The sequence below is a fragment of the Rhinatrema bivittatum genome, chromosome 1, assembly GCF_901001135.1.
Source record: "Rhinatrema bivittatum chromosome 1, aRhiBiv1.1, whole genome shotgun sequence".
Classification (NCBI taxonomy): Eukaryota; Metazoa; Chordata; class Amphibia; order Gymnophiona; family Rhinatrematidae; genus Rhinatrema; species Rhinatrema bivittatum.
In genome coordinates, this window is record NC_042615.1 from 739,396,382 (window position 1) to 739,419,736 (window position 23,355).

Consider the following 23,355-nt stretch of genomic DNA (forward strand, 5'->3'; position numbering starts at 1 on the left):
AGAGGACTGGGGCTGCCACGGAGACCGGCACCCATGATCGCGGCCGGGGCAGGTGAGCGGGGGCTGGGGGAAAGCTTGCCACCTACCCTTACCCCTGCCTCTACCGCCTGGGTCAGGGTAGGCGGTAAGTTTGCAGGTTAAACGCGCGACAAAACGGCAGGGAAAGGTAGCGTTAGTCGGGGCGCGGGTTACGGGATGCTAGGGGAATAGCTAATTGGCTCGTTTGCATGCAATATCGAGCTAATTCGCTCGTTTGCATGCAATATGCATGCCGCGGGCGGAAGGGGTTACCCGGGGAATTTAGGACGCGGTAGGAGTAGGTTAAAGGGGATTCGGGATCGCAGGAAGGGCTAACGCGGCCGGAACGTGAGTTAGAAGCGGCTTAGGAGCAGGGTAAACGCGGCCGCACTTTACAGGATAGGCCTGTCTGTTAGTACGCATAATCTCTTTGATTCGCTGCTTTCATCCCTCCCTTCAACATTCTCCCCTCTTTGCTTTGTGTCATCTCCTAGTTCCATGGTTTCAGCTAGCTGCTTTGAGGTGTCCTGCTGTGCTGCTGCTTCAGTCATGTCAACAGCAAACACCTTTATTTCGGCCACTGAGTTAAAGGGAATAATCTTTGGATTGCTTTTAGAGGCAGAGGGCTAGGTTAGTTACACTTCGGGGAAATTTTGCCTCAGGCTCTCTATTCCTTTGCCTTGGAGTTGGCAGGAATCTGGTGTCTATAGCAACCAATTGCTCTGTGCTACTAGCCTGCTGGAGCATGGCAAGGGGAGGGGGTAAGCTGCTTCCAGGTGAGAAATTCTTCCTTGGTAAGAGGGAAGCTTGAATGGGCTTAAGTACCGTCATTAACTCTTTTGTCTGGAGCTTGAATTTGCCACCGGTAGCTCCAGTTACACAAAGCTAAAATGCTTTCTTTACAGCTCTTTGTATACTTTGCTTACAGTCGGGCCGATACAGTAAAAGTTGCGGGAGAGTGGACGAACACCCGCTCTCCCAGCGTGCGCACAGGCCTGTGCGCACGCTGGGAGAGCGGGTGTGCACGCGATTCACTAAATTAATTTATTTAAATTAGAGCCCGCAGCAAAAAGAGGCGCTAGGAACACTAGCGAGTCTCTAGCGCTTCTTTTTGGACAGGAGCGGCGGATGTCAGTGGGTTTGACAGCTGATGCTCAATTTTGCCGGTGTTGGTTCTCAAGCCCGCTGACAGCCACAGGTTCGGAAACCGGACGCTGGCAAAATTGAGCGTCTGGTTTTCGAGCTGTGGGCCGATTTCAATTTTTTTTTTTTTTTAATTTTTAACTTTTTTTTTACTTTGGGGGTCTCCGACTTAATATCACCATGATATTAAGTCGGAGGGTGCATAGACAAGCACTTCCCTGGTGCCGGCAGAAATTAACGCCTACCTTTGGGTTGGCGCTAATTTCCTTTTTTTTTTTTTTTTTTTTATTTTATTTTTATCAATTTAAACAAATTTACAAAGGATTATCACTTTGTACAGAAACAACGCTAATTTCTTAAAGTAAAATGTGCGGCTTGGCTGCACATTTTACTTACTGTATCGCGCGGGAATACATAATAGGGCCATCAACATGCATTTGCATGTTGCGGGCGCTATTAGGTTCGGGGGGTTGGATGCACGTTTTCGACGCGCTATTACCCCTTACTGAATAAGGGGTAACGCTAGCGCGTCAAACGCACGTCCAATCGGGGGTTAACAGTGCGCTCCGGCCTCCACAAGCTGGGGACAGGGGGCAAGGTCCAATGGCAGCGAGCTTAGGACCCATGTGACATAAGGGGAGTATGAAGGGCAGTCTCTTGAGCCAATAAGACACTTAGGAAGACTCAAGTTAGATTGAGGGGCATTACTTTCTCTCACTATCGGAAGAACTCGAAAGGAGGGAGGGAGCTTCTCTTAAGGGCAAAGCTCTTCTTAAAGGCAGGGCTCACAGACTTTTATCATGGGTTACAAAAAGTGTTTCAATATTAAGAGTCCTCTGAAGGAAGGACTGCACTAGACACAGTTAAACTGCAATGTATATACAGATACAAACATGTACCCACTGCTGGGGACAGAACAAGAGGAAACATCCAAGTTTAGCCAGCCAGCTATTTCAGAGATTACCTTCAAACAAAGCAGATTTCTTTTAATTTCTAAATGTAGTTATTTCTTGATTTTTTTTTTACAGCCTATCTGCAAAAATCGCAAATGACATATTTATCAAACACTTTGACATGATTTCTGAAATTACATATATATATTTAGAGAGAGAGAGAACTAAAATAAAGTTTAATATTTAAAAGTATGATATTCAATTATGTGTTTTTACAGACTTGTTCTGGGAGGAGTCATAATGATCAAAATCTCAAGAGTGGAAGTATTAACGTCCTAAAAATTTAATTGGGCAGTGGGAGGCACAAGGTTCATCATTCAGTGTTTCCCAAACATGTCCTGGGTACCCCCAGCAAATCATAATATCCACAATGAATATGCATGAGAAATCGGGATGCAATGGGGGCAATATATGTACATTTATCTCAGGGAGGAGAGGGGAAAAGGTATAGATATGCTGAACTGGCTGAACGCGCCACCGCACGCATGTTATAAAATCTGATGGCCGTGCGCACATGCATGGGCGGCCTGTGACTCGTGCGCCCAGGGGGTGGAATTTTACAATGTAACGTGCGGCGAAGCAAGTAGGGTTTCCCCAGTTCCCGCCCAGTCTGCTCCAATTAAGAAGTGGACTGGAAGGGAACTTACCTATACTCCTATCTAACCTTCCTACCTTTTCCCCTCTCCTCCCTGACCCCTACCCCCTACCTAATGCTTAGATTTGTTTTTATTGTTTACCTTGCTGCTCCTTTGGCTCTCCCGGCCTGCCCTTTGGAGAGGCCCGGCACTTAGGTTTTTATGCATGTGGCCCTTTTAAAATCAGGCTGAAAGTGTCCAGATACGTCCAGCATTCCCAGATTTACATGAGCCAAGATCTGGATGCTCTATAATTCTGTGGAAATGTTCCTCCAGGCAGGGGCTTGGAAACTGCTTATGCTCCATGATAGGGAAAGATAATTGTTCCAAAGTGGCTGGGGAATCCTAACAGTGACCAGATCCCTTTCCCCAGTACCTGAGGGCTACACTGAATCCCAAACTTTACCTGGCAGTGTCCCGTGTCCCAGGGTGGAAACTCCGCGGAGTATCTCTAGATGCTTCTCCTTTCGTGATTTCTCTTAAAAAATAGAAAGGCCTGTACTGAAAACAGTTGCCAAAAGTCTCCAGTTCAGGGGAAAAGAAGAGGGCAGAAAAAAATCTCCCTTCCTCCAATGGTGGAAAAATGCAAACTTGCAAAACTTGAATCAGGATCTTTTCTCACACTGGGTGCTACAACCTCCTCTTATGCTGGTCGAAAAGATGTTCAGTCCCTCCTGAACAGGGGATACAGCCTGCCAGGAATGGAACAGTCAAAAAATGTAGAAATCAGAAAAACTGTAAAAGGTTATTAATATCCTTCTTCCAGCCCTATTACAGGAACTGGCAAGGCACGTGTCTCTCTTTTCCTATATCAGACTAGTGGGCCGTGACGTCATGCGCTTCGCTGGCTTGAGCGCCCAAATTGACGGGCCCCCAAGTCAGCGAAAGCGTATGGACGGGCGTGCGTGACGTCACGGCATACGTTCATACGCTTTCGGGCGCTCAAGCCAGCGAAGCGTATGAACATACGCCGAGACGTCACGCACGCCCATTCATGTGCTTTCGCTGGCTTGAGCGCCCGTGCACTACGGGCGTGCGTTCATCCATCTTCGCCGGTGGGGGCCGCTGGAAACCGCTTTCGCCACCGGCTGCCCCCGGGAGGCAGGGGAGCCGCGGTGCGCGCCTCTGGAGGAGGGCAGAGAGGGCTGAAAGAGAGAAAAAGTAAGTTTACTTTGGTTACACTTATTCACATATTTTACATGTCGAGTCGCTTCGGGAGGAGGGGATTTTAGGTTTTTAGGTTTTCTTTTGGTTAAAGTTGCTTCGGGAGGAGGGGAGAGAGGACTGGGGCTGCCAGGGCAGGTGAGCGGGGGCTGGGGTAAAGTTTGCCGCCTACCCTTACCCCTGCCTCTAACGCAGAGGTAAGGGTAGGCGGTAAGTTAGCAGGTTAAACGCGCGGCAAAACTGCAGGTTTAAAAAGCGATAATCGGGGCGCGCGTTACTGTATGGGAGGGAATAGCTAATCCGATCGTTTACATATCATATACATGCCGCGGGCGGAAGGGGTTACCCGTTGATTTAAAGAAGTGGTAAGTATGGGTTAAAAGGGATAGTGAATCGCAGGTTGGACTAACGCGGCCAAATTGTGAGTAGAAAGCGGGTTCGAAGCAGGGTAATCGTGGCCGCACTTTACTGTATTGGCCTGTCAGAGAGCACATATGATACACATCCTTCCCTTCTGAAAGCAAACTACATCTGCCCTACTCTCACCTAAACCAGCCCCGCCCCTATGCCTAAGGGACATCCAATTCCAGACAAACTCTGAGGGAGATGCTGTAATGAATGGTTTGTCCCTTTGCAGCTGACTACCAAAGGGCTGGGACTAGGGGCAATCCAGTGGAGACTCCACGGGGTCCATATTTGAAACATTTTCTAATAAATTAGCTTATTGGATGCATATGAAATAAAACAAAATGCAATAGTGCTTTATGAAAATACACCAGATATTTGCTGCAGAATCTTAAAGAATTGTGCCTCAGAATTTTCCAACACGTGCCACAGAAAACCAGGGGCGTTGCTTGCAAGGAAAAAATACAGTAGAAAAAAAATCAATTGCAAAATTCTGAGGAATGGACATTCTAAATTTGCCGCTAGGTAGGTAGAGAATGCCTTTAGGGAAAATCCTTTTTACGTATACCATCCTAAATGAAATAAGAAAATCTGACCAGATCTCGATATCTTCAAAGGCGGAGTATCATTCATGCATTGCTTCCGAATCAGTGCACCATGGCACTTGGTGTGCTTTCACACTTGATAGAGTGTGCCACAGAAAAGTTGCCACTGCTTGCTGCTTAGCTCTAGGCCAGCACCTGGGCTCTGCTCTCAGCACCTTGCTGAGACATCAGTAGTGGCTCTTAAATGTGCAGCAGCTCCTTTCTGAGAGCGGGTGTAATCATGCATCCCTCTCTTTCCTAGTTACAGCATGAGCCTTGAAGCGCATGGCTCGCTGGGACTCACTTTCATCAGCACACAGCACCTCATCATTTCCCCATCTTTGAGTCCTTCCAGCCTCTGTCTTTTCCCCAGGCTGAGTGAGAGGGGAGAGTGAAAAACGAGCACTGGAAGTGACTCACTCTGAGTGTTGGGTCTAGAAGCAGTGAAGGAGCTCTGGCAACAGCTTGTATATAGAGGGAGGTGATCCACTGTGGGAGGCTCAGGTTTGTCTTCATCTCCTCTCTCCCTTTATTTTAAAATTTGGAAGAGAGACTGGTGGAGTTTTAAGTGCTTTTCCAGCTCTTCTTTTGGCCAAGAGAGTGCTTTTCATGTCTGCACTGGCTGCTTCATGGAGTCTGGTGCGCCACACAACATTTTTGTTACTGTGGGTGTGCCTTGGGCGTGAAGAGATTGGGAAACGCTGCACTAAAGTATTTAACACCCAGTAACGCTCAAGTGCAACCAGAAACCTATTCCTAGTTGATAATGTTAGAGATAAATTACAGCACTTCACTGTAAAAGACAAATGGATTTAAAAGCAGCTGCCATCCTTACTGGAATTACACTTCTACATTTAATTCAATTAGATCAGGGTGAGTTTTTAAACATTTTATTGTTGGTTGTCTCAAAATAGTACTGGTTTTATGTGTAGGGTGGGTGGATCAGTGATCATTTATGATAAATAACATTAGAAAGCAAGATGAGGAAAGAAAAACTTTGTGTGTAGGAGAAGGTTCAATAACTTACTGTATAAGGTAAATGCTTGCTATTCTCTTCCTTAAGGTTTTACTTTTGCATACAGATGATTATATGTACAACATCCCTGTATATCTCACCACCCTACTCACTGTATGTGTCTTTTGTTAAAATGAATGATATATGAACATATCAAGTGAATGTAATTGACTACCTATAACATTTTTGTCATGATGTAAACCATTGTGATCTTCCCTTGGAACGAACAAACAAATAAATAAACATGTACAAGATAAAGATGGGAATGTTAGCCTAGGGATCCAATAAATGAATAACATGTATACAGGTGCAGCTTCCTGCCATAGGGATCAGACAATGTTTAAATGGAAACATCCAAAATCTCTAGTGCGACATTCAGCACATGTAACTTTTACTTGGCAAGGTGAGAATGCAAATAGGGATCAACCCATCATCATCATATCAACTGAACTACTTAAAATGAAAATGCTGTCACTGGCCAAACAAATCCACATAATCTCTTGGGTAATGAGATTGTCTATCGTGATTACATTATTGAGACTTACAAGCTGTTCCTACTGTAAGATGAATTAATATCAATGTTAAAAAAAAGGTCTCATGGAAATGAGCTTTTACATACAAAATATCACAAACACAAGTCAAAGCCATTCTAGAGAATATGACGTGCATTTTATATTCACTTATATGTAAACACAAACAGAGTCTACCCATAATTGCTGTAAATTGCCTTTTCAATTTATCTTTCAAAGTGACATGACATAAAAATGAACCTTTTTGACAACCAGGGCCAGTGCAAGGGTATTAGGTGTCCTAAGAGAATCCCCTTGTTTTGCACCCCCGCACCCCCCCCCCCCCCCCCCCAAATAGTGTCCAGCATTCATTGTCTCCCTTCCCAGCATCTCTTCTTCTCTCCCACAACGCATTTCTCCTCTCTTCCCTCCCCGTCACACCTAGCACGCCAGCATCCCTCCAATCTTTTTGCTTTCTTACCACAGTGCCAGCATCCTCTCTCTCTCCACCCCACCGCCTTCTGTCCAGCTCCCTCTCTGATGGGCCCTGCCTGCGACTGGCTGATTCCGCCCTCCCCTAGTTCACCTCATAGAAACACTGGTCCTGTTCACAGCACTTTAATTCACTCCATTATATAGCAAGTATTCTCTACAGACTACAAAGCAAATGAAGGTCAGAAGGTAGAAACATACATTTGGATGTTCTGAATGTGAAAAACATGATGAATGAGTTGCTGTTTGGGTGATCTGAACGGAACGGGTGCAGTCCCCCAAGAAATCTGAATCCTTTTCACTTGTTTGATCCCATTAAAGTTTATGGGAGAAGGAAAGCAATGCAGTTTATGGCCTTGAAGCCAGACAGTGCAGATTCGGTTGGGGATGGGACAAGGAAGGAGCACTTCTTCAAGCCGTCTTTTCCCAGCTGGCAGCTGCATGAATTAACTTCACCATTTTTTTTGTAGGTGAAAGTGAAACCAAGAGCACTTTGAGCAGACCATTTTGTTCTCTGTTAGATCTCAGAGAGAGAAGGAAGCTCTTTGGAAGTAGGGGCATGCAGGAAAAATGTTTTCAAGTTTTGTTTCATTTCTGGCCTGGTTTCAGTCTCCCCCCTGCTTTTGTTTTTTCTCCCATTTTGTTTTGTTTTCGTGCATTCTCTTTTAGAATAGTATGCACTAAAATCAAACACTGCCATTTTTAAAAAGTCCATGGGCTTTATTCTCCCTCCTGGACTGGGTAACCCTCCCCATGCGTCCCTGCAGAACCCCCCATGATTCCTCCTTCCTGTACCTTACCTTTGCTTCCTTGCTGCTCTCTTGGGTCAGCACTATGGAGCCGATGCAATAGAAGTGTGCCGAAAGCAGGCGCTCAGTGTTAAGGGCCCGCTTTCCTAACATGCGCCCAGGTACCTCTCCTGGGGGCGCCATGCAATATTTAAATTAGGGGTCGTGCAGCCAAGGAGGCATCGGCTGTCCGCGGGTTAGGAAAGCAGACGCTCAATTTTACGAGCGTCCGTTTCCCTAACTTGACCACCAGAACTTTTTTTTTTAAACTTTTGGTTTCTCTGACTTAATATCGCCACAATATTAAGTTAGAGGATGTACAGAAAAGCAGTATTTTCTGCTTTTCTGTACAACTTTTTGGGGTGCTCAGAAATTAGCGCCTGCTCTGGGCAGGTGTTAGTTTCTGAGAATAAAAATGTGCAGGTCCAGCGCACATTTTTTTTGCATGTGGGGTGAATAACGAATAGCCTCATCGACATGCATTTGCATGTGACGAACACTATTAGTTTCGCGGCGCGCTGGATGCATGTTGTGGATGTGCTAATCCCCTTATAGCATAAGGGGCTGTGGACGCGCCTCTAAAATGCGCGTCCAACCGAGGGTTAAACAGTGCGCTCGGCTGAGCTCACTGTTCTGCATCAGCCCCCAAGAGTGTTGTGGCCACATCTTGCTGCCCTCCCCCTCGCTCTATGCCTTGCAGTCTTCCTGCCTCTGTTGGTGCCTTTTTCTCTTTTTTTTTTTTTGCCTTGGGGTATTCATTCCACTGTTTTTGCTGTTTGCCAGTGTTTTAGTGCTCTGGGGGGTTCATGCCACCATTTGTGCTGCTTTGCCCTTTTCATGGTGGCCTGGGTTGTTCATGTTAGTATTGATGTCTTGGGATACTGTTGCCTCTGCCGCTTGTCAGCATGTTTCATAAATCTTGAATGGAAAACCCCAGTGTTGGAGTCAAAAATAGGATGCATTGCTTCCCCCATTGACATTAATGAAAACAAATGAGCTTCTGATGCAAACAAAACAGAAAACTGAATCGAAAATCCAAACTGAAAGAAAAAGCTTTGCTGCGCATATCCCTAAACGACAGTAGGTAAAATATTTGACTGTAACGATGATTAAAGTCTGCGGCTGCTCTACTGCCCTGATCATGATGAACAAGTTTGAATTTTTCTTTTGTATTTTTTTATTTTGTTTAGCCCTGCTTCATTCGGGCATTAGCTGTTGTACTCAAATAGCCAAGGATGTCCCCAAGGGCATTTTAAAAAGAGCGCTGCATTATACTAACCAGACAACTGATGGGATATGTACCCTCTCAGCAATAGTGTAAGTATTAAAGGAGAAAATATGACATGTCATAGCAATTTGATAACTATTTAATTTAAATTTCTGCTTTAGTGAAATGCAATCTCAAAGAAATTACACAATGAAAAGTTTTCACAGCTCAAGTACAAGCCCCGCACTATCTGTTTGCACCACTATATCTAAAGCAGAAAAATTATAGCAAAATAACATATAGAATAATATTCAACAACATTATCTAGCTAAAATCAGGTTTTAACCGGGTACATCTACTCGGTTAGAAATATGCCCCTCTTATTAGTTAGATTTGTGTGGTTAAAATCGCAAGCCTCACAAGTTTAGAAGCCTATTTACTAAGCTTTGCTACACATTTGTGTGCAATAAACAGAGCTGACCATGCGATATAATGCATTCGTGCAGTAAAAATGGAAATAGCACTCAGAACTTGTAAGTTCTACATGTTATTTCCTGGCTTCCAAAACTGGTGCAATGCAGATATGCTAATAAGCTGATCTGCAAGCAGAGCAATTTATTTCCATGCAAATGAATAGCCTCGCACGCAAAAACTCTTCATGTGCACTGCCAGGTTAACATGTCTGGATATGATCCTGGGACAGCATTTAAAAGGGTCACAAGGTCCATTAAATCCTCCCTATGCTGTTATGCAAAAATTCTAGTCTAGTGGCCCCCTCACAATTCCCGTACCCCCATTGGAGCCCTAAATATAAAATAGAACCCCCCCCCCCTTCCCCTTGAATAAGCCCTGGCCCCATATAACAAAAAGTGGCCCTGCACTGAAACTGCCCAGACTTACCAGGAAATTCTTTGTGGTCTAGTGGTACAGAAGTGATCCCAAGTTACTCCTGCCCTATTTGGCACCAGTTTTCAAATGATGCTGGTTGACCCCCCAAGCACTTCCTTAAACTGAGAACAATCAAATACATTTATCCAGGTAACCCTGACTGCACAAAAAGCATACATTTTGAGCAGGTAGATTTAGTAGGTATATTTAGCTGGGTATATGTGATTGAATATCCACTTTAAAATAACTGGTTAAATGTACTCTGTTATCTTATCCACATTGTCGGTGTTTGAAAATCATTCCCATAGTAATATAGTAGATGTTGGCAGATAGGGTCCAATTGGCCCACACAGTTTGCCTGATTATTCCCTTGTACACTGCTCTAACCTAAGGGTAATAGCTGTGAGACATAGAAGCCTGACTACCTGCAGGATATCTCATCTTATCCAGGTCATAATAACATAATAAATAATGGCAGATAAAGACCAAAATGGACCATCTAGTCTGTCCAGCTGAGATTCATCCACTTTGGGTAGCCTCACATATACATCTTCATATGCAACCTAACGTCAACTCCCCCTCCCCTGACTGCTCCTCTTATCTGTCCCAAGCATGCCCAAAATCTGTTACAGAAATGGCATCCACCATCTCGGCTAGTAGGCCATTTCAGGCCTTGCCATCTCGGCTCTGTGTTTTTATTGTACTTTGCCTAGGAGGACTGATAGGTGAGTTATATGTTTTTATAAATAAATAAATGAAATAAGACCAAGAGCCAAACCCAGGCCCCCTTCTATGTCTTATTACCAAGTTTTGTAATAATCTCCACTACCGACAAGATTAGTGAAGCTGTTGTTAAAAAAAAAAAACAAAAAAAAAAGAAACCTGCTTCTCAATGCTCATTGAAGTCTGAATTTCAGCCAGAGCTCCTCCATGCAAGCCACTGCAGGAATTTTGGAAACCTGATGCTGTTGTACCACTGCTGTGTAGGATTTTAACCGCTGCTTTGTGTAGGTTATCCCAGTACCTTCTCACAAGCACAAAGCAGCAATTCCACTAGTATTTTGGCATGAACCGATGCTCCTTGCAGATTTTGTCACCTTCCCTCCTTAGTTCTCTGATCTGCTTTGAAGTGCCTGAAAAGCAGAATATATGTTAAATAAATAAATACGTTTTGGGTAAATGAGCATACAAGTTCTTATACAAAGCAACATCCAGGCCTCTGCACTCAAAAGTTTTTTTTAATCAACTCTCAACCTTGTTCTTACTTCTGCTCTCTATAGAAGTGGTCCCCAACCCTGTCCTGGGGGCCCACCAGCCAGTCGGGTTTTCAGGATATCCACAATGAATATGCATGAGAGAACATTTGCATGTTATGGAGGCAGTGCATATTCATTATGGATATCCTGAAAACCCGACTGGCTGGTGGGCCCCCAGGACAGGGTTGGGGACCACTGCTCTATAGCTATCCCCAGAAAAGCATTCTGTCACAGTACTGGCCTCCACCACTGGCAGGCAATTCCAGGTATCCACCACCCTCTCAGTAAAGAAGCATTTCTTCTGAGTGTCCCTCCCTCCATCATACCATGACATTTTGTCCTTGAAATTCTTCTATATGAAAGATTGCACCATCCTGTATTTCTTGTTAAATACTTGACTATTTCAATCGTAACCCCCCTGTTTAGTGTTCACTAAGAAGTAAAATTTAAGACCCACGTGCAGACGCACATGTGTGCGGGTTTGCCAGCGCGCGCACATGGTCATGGCGATTTTATAATACACGTGCTGTACGCATATATATGTGCGCACGATTTTATATTGGCACACGCATCTGCGCACATATGGCAACTCGAGCGCGTAAGTGGGGGAAAGTTTAGTAGCTACACGTACCCATGCAATTATCTATTTCCCCAGTTTGTTCCCAGTTTGGCCCAGTAAAGGAGAGGACTCCCTAAACCCCCTAGCTAACTTGCTTCCCTTTTACCCTATTAGCCTGACCCTTAAAACCCCGCTGACTAGCCTTGGTTTTTTTTTTGTTACACGACTTACACGCCGTCCATAGCAGAAGTAAAGTTACACAGTAAGGGACCCTGCCGCGCTCTTGTGCACGTAAACACTTACACGAGGACTTCATGGTACAGTACCGGCCCACCCATGTCCAGTCCATGCCCCGCCAGACCACACCCACGTCCTGCCCCTTTTGCCAAAAAATATTTTTTATGCGTGTACCAGGAGATATGCCCATACCAACGCAGGTTCGCACACCGCACCAAGTCAAGCGCTTATCTCTCGGCTTCTGCACATGTAGGGATTTAAAAATCTACCAGTAAGGGCCTTATTTATCAAGATCTTTTCCTATAGGCACAGAATGGGAGAAAAGTGAACGAGACCCCCAAGTGATATTAAAATGTTAAACTAATCTAGACCTTAAATGTTTGATGATCTTATAAGTTTCAGCTGAATGCAGGAAGGACCAAAGTTTAACTACAGGTCTAGTGGACCTGCTGATGGTCCCAAATGTGCCCTCCCACTGCTCCTATTCACAGTCTATGGAGATAATCTTTGGGACAGAGGATTCTTTTAATCTGGAGTGCAATATATTTCTCTTTGTTTTGTACCCAGAGCACCATTTTTTTTTCTTTCAGGCTTCATGTGAAACATAAAAAGCTATGTGTAAATCCAAACAGCAAGGTTATCAAGAAGTGGTTGAAAAGGAGGAATAAGCATCCTGGCAGAGGGAACGTTAGTCATGGAAAGAGGAGGAAACAGAGAAGAAAAAAGAGAATTTTTCGCAAAACACAGTAGGATTGTTGCAACTATATAAAATATGAATTAAAGCCTTCTGGGATTTCTATTTACTCTTCTTTTGTCCCAAAAGTGGCCCTTCTGCTGCTTTGGGCTTTCAGCTCATTCAGAATCTGTCCCAGCAAGAACTGCAGCACCATGAGCCTTCATTCACAACTTCCCGAGCTTTTCTTCCCATATTTATTTCCTTGCCCTCTTCCCTCCTGCAGACCACGGATTTCTTCAGAACTCGGTGCATGGACCTCCTGAATCCCAGCTGCAAGTGGGGCTGTTGTGTAATGGCTGGAATTTCCCCACCACCATCGCCACCAGCGACTGCAGATTTTTAAAGTGAAGAAGCTTGTACAGCAAAAGGGTCTTGTGCACTGCCTGCAAGGACAGAGCTAAAGTTAATAAGGGGAACCAGTGCCTGCTGGACAGTGATTTTTTTCAGGCGCTGATGGACTGACTTGTAGAGCAAAGCCTTAAGCAAGTTACAAAACAGAGGGGAGAGCAGCTTGATGAATTCAGGGATGCTTGCTGTATGCATCTCTATGGAGATCATAGAGGTGATCCTCCAGCAGGGCAGAGCTGAGACCTTTCTGCCTAAGAAGGAATCAGTGAGAGCTGCACTTCCTGGATCAGGAAGCACAGAGGTTGTGCAGGGCAGGGAGCAGGGAACTTTAGAGTCAATCAGAGCCAGCCCCTTACGTAGCCGGTTCCTCATAAGAAGCTGGGAGTTTGGGGGCCAGAATTCAGTCGCAGTTGCAGGGGAAGCCACCGCCAGGAGAAATCTTGGGACTCAGCTGTAGAAAAAATAAATCACAGAGATGGGTTTTCTTGGCCCTGCGCCACATCCTGCTTACTAGTTAGTTAGTATGGAGGTTCTCGCTGTTAAAGCATCAGCACCCAAGAGATAGAAGGAGGTATAAAGAATAGACTGCCCCAAAGTGGAGGTAATAGGAGAGAGGAGATAAATTGCTCCCAGCACTATTGTAGTTTAGTGACCAGAATTCCTATTCTCTTGACGCCTCCTGATCTGATAATTTGGTAGGGGAAGAGACAGATTTCGCTGGGTTCAGTAAGACTAAGTCAGATTCAGCAATAAAGGAGCTCCACAGGGAAGGACTGAAAGTAAGTGGTCCCAGCGGTTTCTGGACATTAACAAGTCAGCCCTAGAAGCTGCTGAAAAAAATGTCCTATCCCAGTATCACCAGGGTTTGTCTGCAACATGAGGAAAAACCCCTCATCATTAAGGGGTGCAGCCTGAATTGGTACTAGGTTCACAGTTGGAGGGTCCTACTCAGTAAGAGAAAATGAGTACAGACTGTTGTCTGTCTCTGGTTTGGTTATTAGGGGTGACCCGTATCTTCTTATTTATTTCTTACTTATTCCTGTTGTGTTATCCCACAGTATTTACATTATGTGCTATGCTATACTTTGCCCTTATGTTGCCTACATGCCTTTTTAAGTAAAGGTTTATTCTTATATGGTTTTTCTGACTCTGGTGAGGCCTGGAAAGTCACATGGGTGGAGTCCTGGGACAGCAAAAGACTACCCCGGGTTGGTAGAGAATGGGTGCAGCGGGACTATCTATCCCAGTTATCACGGACCTGCAAACCACTGGCTCTCCAGCCTATAGTGGGGCCCAGAGGGTTTCCTATTTGCTGATTTTTTTTTCTCCCTTGGTGCCAGTTACATGGTTTTAACTGAGGGAGGCATTACAAGGAATTGGGCAAATAATTCTTTTATACATATTTTAGGTACTGAGCTGTGAGAAAAGCTCAAGAGAATTTTTCCTGCCAACAGGGTAGGCGTTCCCTGCTCTGCTGCACCGTGCAAACAATTACGAAGCTGCCCCTTCCACAGATTCCTATGGAGCACGTCATGAGCTCCTCTTCCCAACAATAACTTTATGGGCATCTGGACACTGTTTAAAGCTGTGTTGGGGTTAGAGATATCTGGGGGGTGAATCTGGGACCCTAGTTCACAGTAGTGCCAGTAGTGATCAACAGTCCATCTGAGTGCTGGGGGATGAGGAGGTTGTTGTCTGGGGGTCCGTCCCTAGGGAAAATTACAGTAATCTGCTCTCAAAATATACCTAAAAGCACACTTTTTAAATTTTGTCACCATAAAATGTTTCAAACCAAGTATATAAGCCTCAGGGCTAGTGGGTCTCTCCTGCCTATAAGAGAATAAATTATGCAGCAGAAAAAGAAATCAAATCAGGTAACAAAATCCAGCTGCTAACAACATTTACATTCTGTGTGAGAGACATGTCCAGGTCACACCATGAACTGGGTCCCAGGGTATTTGAAACTGATTGTATTCTCTATCAGATAATAAAATAGTCTCCAACCTTTGGTAGCTTTGGCTTAAAGATTCTGGCTGTGTGTCTTTTTTTAAAATTCTCTCTTCTAGTTTCTGTTCCTGTTTTCTCTCTCTCTCTCTCTCTCTGTCTGGTGACCTTTTTTCTTTTCTTTTGAAATTCTCTCCTGCTGTCTTTTCCCTCAAAGTGTATATTTTAATACTTTCTCTTCCTTCTCCTTATGCTCTCTTCTGCTTCTCTCTTCTCTTCCTCCTTGTCTCCTCTTCGGATTCTTCCTGCCTGTTTGCCTTTCCCCATTTGTCTTCCTTTCTCTCCTCTTTTCCATGTGCTCTCTCCTCATTTCTCTCTTCACATTTTCTTCCTGGATCCCCCCATCCATCAAATCCAGAGTCTTCTCGGTATCAGCCCATCCCCAGTTATTCCCTCATCATGGGTCCTTTCTCCCTCTCATTCCAACCAATATCCACTCCATTTTTTCTCTCCCCAATCCTCATTCCTTTTTCTTTCATATAACTCCATAGCCAGGGTACGTGCCTCATCAGTCCCCAGTTCTCCATGGCCCTGGCCCCTGACCCTCAACCCCTGTCCTCTCTCCCTCAGTCCCTGGACCTCTTGATCTCTGTCCTTCCCTCCATCATGGGTCCTTTTCCCCCTTCTCCTTAATCCCCATGCCTTCCTCTCTTTCTCTACCCACCCATCCCAGGTTCAATCTTACAATGTCCTCAATTCCCATAATGCTCTCCCCACATTCTCTTCCCTTGAATCCAGAAAGCTCTTCCTACATTCCCCTCCCAACTTTGGAAAGCTCTCCCCACATACCCGCTCAACTATGGAAGGCTCTCTTCATGTTCCCACCCCTCCCCTAGAAAACGTTCTTTATGTCCCCTTAGAGGGCTCTCTCTGCACTTCCTCCTTTCCCTGAAAGCTCTTTCTGCTTTCCTCACCCAATAGTTCTCACACGTCACCTCCCCAGTTCTCCCTTATTCTCTCTGCCCTGTGATCCACAGTGCAGCCAGGCCTTCTCCCAATCTTCCCCACTCTGCAGAAGGAGTAACGTTTAACAGTGTAAACTTCCTGTGCTGTGGGATCAAGTCTAATGGTATGAGCCACGTAGATCTTATAGATATTGTGCCTCTCGCAGCACAGAAAGTTGACGTTTTCTTAAAAGACATTCCTACTGACAGCCAGGGGGCGTGCAGTGGGGAGTAGTGAGGATAAGGCAGGTTATCTGCCTGCTTAGACTCCAAGGGTGAGCTCAGCTGTGTGATGTCATCCACTTGGAGCTGCTGCCTTGTACAAGTGTACAGTTTGCACAGTGGTTTGTTCTAGACTTGGCTATGAAATAACAAAACTTACTGACATAAAGATATCATGAAGCCATTTCAGTTTCATAAGCAGGAATGTGACTGACATAATCAGCAAGTTCTATCACTTTGATCCATATGTAAAAGGATTAGATGTAGCCGAATATTAACATAGTTTTGATGGGTTAATAGGCTCATAGAAAAACTTTAGTAGGTTTCAGAGAATTGCAAAGACTACTATTTGTAATTTCTATTGAAATGTCCTTGACTCTTGAAGCAGTTTTTGATAAGATATTTTGGCAGACTTTCCTTTTTTTATTACCAATATAAAAGACATTTATTTTAAAATCACCTTTTTTATGAAGTACTGCTATATACTATATTGTTTATTTATGCAACAAACACATCTGACAATTTGTACATGATTGTATATATAGTATATGTATACATGCTAAAGTATACATAAAAAGTTTGTACATACAAGATTTATGAAATGTGTTCTTCTATATATTTTATATTTACCAATATAAAAGACATTTATTTTAAAATCACCTTTTTTATGAAGTACTGCTATATACTATATTGTTTATTTCTGCAACAAACACATCTGACAACTTAATTTGTACATGATTGTATATATAGTATATGTATACATGCTAAAGTACAAAAAAACAAAGGAAAAGTAAAAGAAAAAATCATTTAACTGTGCTCATAAATTTTTTTTTATCAATTTTCTGTAAAAATATTTTTATATTGTAAGACTGACCGTATCGGCAAGCCTGGCGACAACCCCTTAAGATATTCAACAGGGGTTGTCCGGACTTCTCATCATCTACAGTCAACCTTAATCACATTGATTTTTACTATGTTTTTTGAATGTTTTTCAAGTATTTTTCAATAATGTTACTAAGTCCAGAGCAATTATTTCCTGTATCAGAAGTGTATTTCAATGATATAACTGTGTCCAGAACAATTGTTTCCTATATCAAAAGGACAAGAAAATTAAATAAACTCGACACCCTGCCTATGTTTTGCTACTGCTTCATCAGGAGCGTGGTATTTCCTTAAAGTGTCTCCCGTCGGTGTTGGTTTCACCGGGAGTGTACTAACATCCTTCTTGCCCGAACATGTCTTCAAAAAAATTTTTGAAAAATGGATTATGGTGTCTCCCGTCAATATTTGTTTCTCCGGGAGCATACCAAACCCATACTTGTATCCACTGGAATTCAAAAGCGGTTTACTTCTCAAACACCCGCCAAATTTCGGCGGTGTCTCCTCTTTTAATAATTGCCCAGAAGTATCCTTCATATGGACGTACACCGTCTCAACTTGCTTCCGGAATTGATATAGGAAACAATTGTTCTGGACACAGTTATATCATTGAAATACACTTCTGATACAGGAAATAATTGCTCTGGACTTAGTAACATTATTGAAAAATACTTGAAAAACATTCAAAAAACATAGTAAAAATCAATGTGATTAAGGTTGACTGTAGATGATGAGAAGTCCGGACAACCCCTGTTGAATATCTTAAGGGGTTTTCGCCAGGCTTGCCGATATGGTCAGTCTTATAATATAAAATTTTTTTTACAGAAAATTGATAAAAAAAAATTTATGAGCACAGTTAAATGATTTCTTCTTTTACTTTTCCTTTGTTTTTTTGTATTTGATTGAATGGAAAAGAATCAGCTCTTTTTTTGAATACATGCTAAAGTATACATAAAAAGTTTGTACATACAAGATTTATGAAATGTGTTCTTCTATGCCATGTATGGACATTTGAAGTGCCCTCTTTTGACAGATTTGATGGGTCCCACGGTTGGGTTTCTTACATACAATAGCAAACTGCTTAAGTTATTATTGTAGTTTATCGTATTAACATGTTCTGTGGTGTAAAAATAACATGAAATTGTTCACTTTGGGCTTTATTTTCAGGAGTTGATATTCTGTGCAATTTTTTCTTTCAAAATTTCTACAGTGCAAAATGTGGACTGAAATGATTCATCCCAAAAGTAGTCAGTCCCATGATAAATGCCACTTAGATGGATTCCCATAAAAAGATGGACTTAGTACACTTTATTTTGAGTGTGAAAGTTATTTTGTCTTAAAAAAATAATATTCATGAGGCAAAATACATCAACAACATAGCAGCTCTTCTGCAAATTAACTTTTGATACCCAGTCCCAAAAATTGTGTTAAATTAAAATGTTTTAGATTCTTAAAATATTAAAGTAATTAAGAGTTCAGAGTCCCTGGGGGAGGAATTCCCAGTCATCACACAACATCAGCACCTAGTGGCCAGACGTAGACCACATGATTGCAGGGTTCCTTAATGACTGTAATCTGGGAACAGGTATAAAATAGCGGTAAAACTCTGGGGAGATGCATAGGAAGGCTCATGGTGCCATGGCCCCCTTAGAGGCCAGTTCTGATTGAACTGGAAACCACACACATACACATAAATAGATATAGATATAAGATTGAATTCATGTATTTCTTTTTTCTTTACTCATTTCATATTTAGAATTTGCTTGCTTTTATTTACTTGTATATTTGTGAACATAAGTAGAAAGCACTTGTTGCCAGTTTTCTGCTTTTGCTCACATCTCACAATATATTTCAACTCCGATTTTGAAATAGTTATTAAGTGCACCACTTCTCTAATTACATGGCACACCTCCAAGAAACTCTCCTTGTCCTGAGGTGCACATTTAGGGCCAGACTGAAGATTCAGGCAATAGGGAAAAAAGAAAAAATGGCAAAACCCCTTAACTAAGGCATGTAAACCCTGGCATATTCCTTTCCTCCCTCATTAATAATTAGGACACAATAAACAACATAAAACCAAGTCTCGAACTAATAATGAAAAGGTTGCAGTTTTATTTCCATTGCAATCACAGTTGATAGAGATGGTAATTATCCAAGGGACATCTGTCAGCTTTACCCACAGAAATGACCCTTTGGAAAATTGCAGAATTGATATGCACATAAAATTACAAGTATGCACATAGGGGAGAGGCATTCCAGTGATGGCATCTGGGCAGGGTTGAGACTTAATGTGCATACTTTCTGATATTAAAAAGTATGAGATGAATTTTAAAAGCCAGGCACGCGTCAAAATCAGGACATGCATGTGTGCACCCGATTTTATAAAGTGGGTGGAAGGTGCACACATTTCACATCGGATAGAAAAGGAACGTGGTCTGGGCAGGGCATGGGCATTTCTGGGTGGAGCCAAGAGAAGTGCCCGTAAGTACCTACACGCCTGGGCACATGCCCAGGCCCAGTGCCACGTAATTTTATTTCTGCTCTGGAGGAGGTATGAGTTAAAAAAACAATAAAATCAGGCACCCCTGAGTGGTTTAAGGGACCTGGGGTAACTGGGGGGAGTGTAGGCTGAAGAACCAGTGGGGTTTGGAGGACCTAGCTCGAGACTGCGAGAACTGGTGGTGAACAACCTGTGAAACTGGTCATGGCATGGACGTGCACCTGTTATAAAATTCTCTCACTTGTGTGGCTCAAAACTGACCTTGCGCAGCCAGTTAAAAAATTGTGTATGCACATATGCACATCCAAGCTATTTTATAATATACGCACATAGGTGATCGTATGTTATAAACTTACTGCGTCCCTAGGCACACGTTGAAGCACACACATCAGTGTGCACCTGCATCACTCTTTTGAAAGTTACCATCCCTGTGCATAAATTCTCTTGGCAAAACTGCATGCACCAAATAGCAGGTGCAATTATGTGTGCATAGTTTTGCAGGATAATTTTCAAAGCGGTCTTATGCATGTACATCCACTTTGAAAACTGGTGTGACTTATGTGCATATTTGCTGGCTAACTTATGTAGAAAGTTTCAAAATTACTCCCAGAAAGACAAACAATAAAGTGCACTGGTCAACAGTTATATAGAGCTCAAACTGTAATTACAGTAATTTACGGTCCCAGTTGACTGGCTGCAACAGCTCATCCGACATCAACAGCCATTGCAAGCTTAGCATAATACTTTGGCCCCTTTCTCACTATTTATTGGTTCACTAATTTTTCAGAAGACTTGCAGCCCCTGACTATTATCAGCGCAAGGGCAATATGTCCACTCAACAGATAACATATAAACTTGTTGGAAGTGCAGGTCCCTCAGCTCGAAATTTAGGAGTCCCCTCATCTTCCAACTTGCAAAACGTCTTGGAGAACCAGCACACTCAGCCATCCCAAGCCTAAAGGTGCAACCCTCTGTGCTCCTATCAAGTTCCAGTTGAACAATGTGCAAATCATTCCACCACTTACAACCAAAATTGTGAAAAGATCTTTCCTCATGCAAGCCCAGATAAAAAAAAACAATCCCCAAGAAAGACTAGATGAGTATCACAGGTAAGCAGACCTCTTGCATTTTTCTTTTTAAGCAGAGTCTTCTCTTCCATTAGGCAAACGAGGTAGTGGCCTAAAGCATCAAAAGCTGGGGGACAACTAAATCCCAGAAACCTCTGGATCCTGCTGCCTACTTTGAGGAAATCCACAGCATCAACTGCAAGCAGTTTAAAAATGTTAGCCGGCGCTTCCTGATTGCTGATCTCATGCCCTGCACATCAGCAGTCATGAGATCCAGACATGCAGCCATGTTTGAAAAAGGATTGCAGTGCCAGCACAGGGCTGCTGGTGGAACCCCTCTCTCCACTGGCTGAAGATTGATGAAGACCCCTCCCCTCCCCCTCCTCCTAGGATGCTGGTAGATCCCCATCCCTAATATGTAGCAAAAAGTATTTAGACCAGGTCTGGGCTCATTTGGGTAGGAGGGGCCACCACAGACTTTCCAAACATGCTCAGAACACCCTACCTCAGCCAAAAATCACAGCGGCTTCCAGTCAGCCATATGTGTGTCTCCAGAATTAATAAATGTACTTCTTTAATCCACTTTTCTTTTGGCCTGGGGGAAAGGGGAATATGCTTTTGGGAAGCGGCAGCCTCTCTTTCTTTTTGGCAGGCTAAGGTCAACGATGCTTTGCTCTCTGTTGAGATCATCCGTCTTTCTAAAGGCCGCCTCGATAATACTGCAAGCAGCCTGGATTTATATGCGAATCTGCACCTACAAGTCTTGTCTGTGATTCCAAAGTGCCTACTATAAAGTACAAGGAAATTTGCAGATACTTCAGGGAGCAAACCCTCATCTTCCAAAGTGTGGAAGTAGGCCTTCTTAGATATGCTTTCCTGTCTGCAGCTGAAGCATACCCTGGCAGGGAATATATGTCCTGTGATGATGTTTGTACCTGGGTATATCCTTCAATCCTCAGCTGCTGCTGGGTCAGATCAGTCAAGAGTCCAGAAATGAGCCTCTCTCAAAGACTGCAGGCTCCTGAGACGCTGCTGTCCTGCTAGATACGAGAAACGATTGGAAAGACAGCCTCTTTTACATGTGTGCTCCTGTAAGAAGGTAACTCAGGTACTGGGGCTTATGAGGCCAAAGCATGTTGTTTTGAGAGCTCTCTCCTGGGATTCAAAGGATGGGGGTCTCACATAAGCTTTCATCTTTAAACATTTATTAGCCTCATAAATGTATCATCTACATTTCAAAATCTGGAGGGGGCAAGAGATTAGAGCAATGCGCTGAGAATCAGGGAAACCAGAGTTCGAGTTCCACATCCCCCACTTACACTAGCTATTTTATCTCTCATTGCCTCAGGTACCCACTTAGATTGTAAGCTCTTTGAGGCAGGGACTTATTGTTCCTGAATTCTAATAATGATGTAACGCAAACCACCATGAGCATTATTTGGAATGGTGGGCTGCAAATACACATTATTTGGGGTAAATATTCAGCCACTGAGCGGCTAGTTAAGGTGTCTGGATACACATATCCGGCTAGCTTAACCAGGATATTCAGTGGTGCAGCCATGCCGCTGAATATACCCGGATATGTGGCGACCGGATATCTTTAGACCTGCCCTATCTAGAGTTAACCGGTTCAGTTAACTCTGAATTTCAGTGTTAGCTTTCCTGGAATGCTTACCTCCCGCCCCAGGAATGCCCCCGACTAGCCGGATAATTTGTTATCTGGCTAAAATTTAGCCGGCTAAGCCTTTTAGATGGATACCAAGCCTGAAGAATGGAACTGTCATAACAAACAAACATTTTCTTAATTTTTACATTTGCTTTTTCCCCTTCCCCCTCCCCACAAGAGTCAGGAATATAAAATTACTGACAGACAAAACAAAGCAGCACAGCCTCCCCTCGCCCCCTCCCAGGCAAAGGTTTCACTTCAGCGGTGAATATAGGAGACTGTACCCTATCCCTCCTTAAGGATGGTCTAACTACCCCCCTGACAAAATGTCCAGAAAGAGCGTACAGCTCAGCTGCACGTAGCCAAAAATAATGCCCCAACGTTCCCCGAAGCCAAAAACTCTGCCTTGCTCAATCGTGCAGGGGGCAAATATGCCCTAACCAAAATTTTGTATTGCATCTCCCACAAACATGCATCGCCCCCCATTTCCGCAATCCTTGCAAAGGACTTAGATTGTGATACCAAGGTGCACCAATTTGTAGCTCATGATATCATTTTGCAAGGAACACAGCACAATTACTCTCACCCCCCCAAACCTACCATGGCTCTATGTTATGGGATATCCCCAATCGCTCCTGTGTTAAAATCTGAAAATAGTCTTCGATTTGTGTTTAAACGGTATCCCGCAGACTAGCTTGTTACAGCGTTCGGATATAATGTGCTAGCTGCAGATAAGCAAAATATTGCACATTAGCCAAGACAAAGGAGACAGACAATTCTCAAAAGGCTAGCATTTTACCCAGGGAATCTACCATCTGGGCTAAATGGCAAGTGTACAGAATTGTAAATCAGTAGGACGGTGATTCTTCTTTGTAAATTGATCACCAGCAGGAACTTTCACAGAACTATGTTATAAGAAACTCTTCATATCCTACCCTCTTTTTCTGCTTTATATTCTGAGTTAGTAGCGTACAATGAGAACTAGATATGTGCATTCTCTGCTTATAGCCTAAAATGCAGTCATATAAAAAGGACTAAGCTTGTTAATGCTTAAGATTTATTATTATTGGCCCTTGTGTGTTTATCTTATACTTACTGTAGGCTTTAGCATTGATAAGCTTAAAGAAAATCCAAGA

General features: G+C 43.3%; 1 protein-coding gene across 1 annotated transcript in view; it reads left to right on the forward strand.

Moving 5' to 3' along the window:
* The first annotated feature begins 5,644 nt into the window (after positions 1-5,644).
* The window catches only part of CCL28 (C-C motif chemokine ligand 28), a 32,841-nt gene continuing 15,130 nt past the window's right edge, over positions 5,645-23,355 (forward strand). Inside the window, exon 1 of the mRNA XM_029577829.1 lies at positions 5,645-5,775. Coding sequence (XP_029433689.1) covers positions 5,709-5,775 — 67 coding nt within the window. The 5' untranslated portion in view covers positions 5,645-5,708. The remainder of the gene's footprint in view (positions 5,776-23,355) is intronic.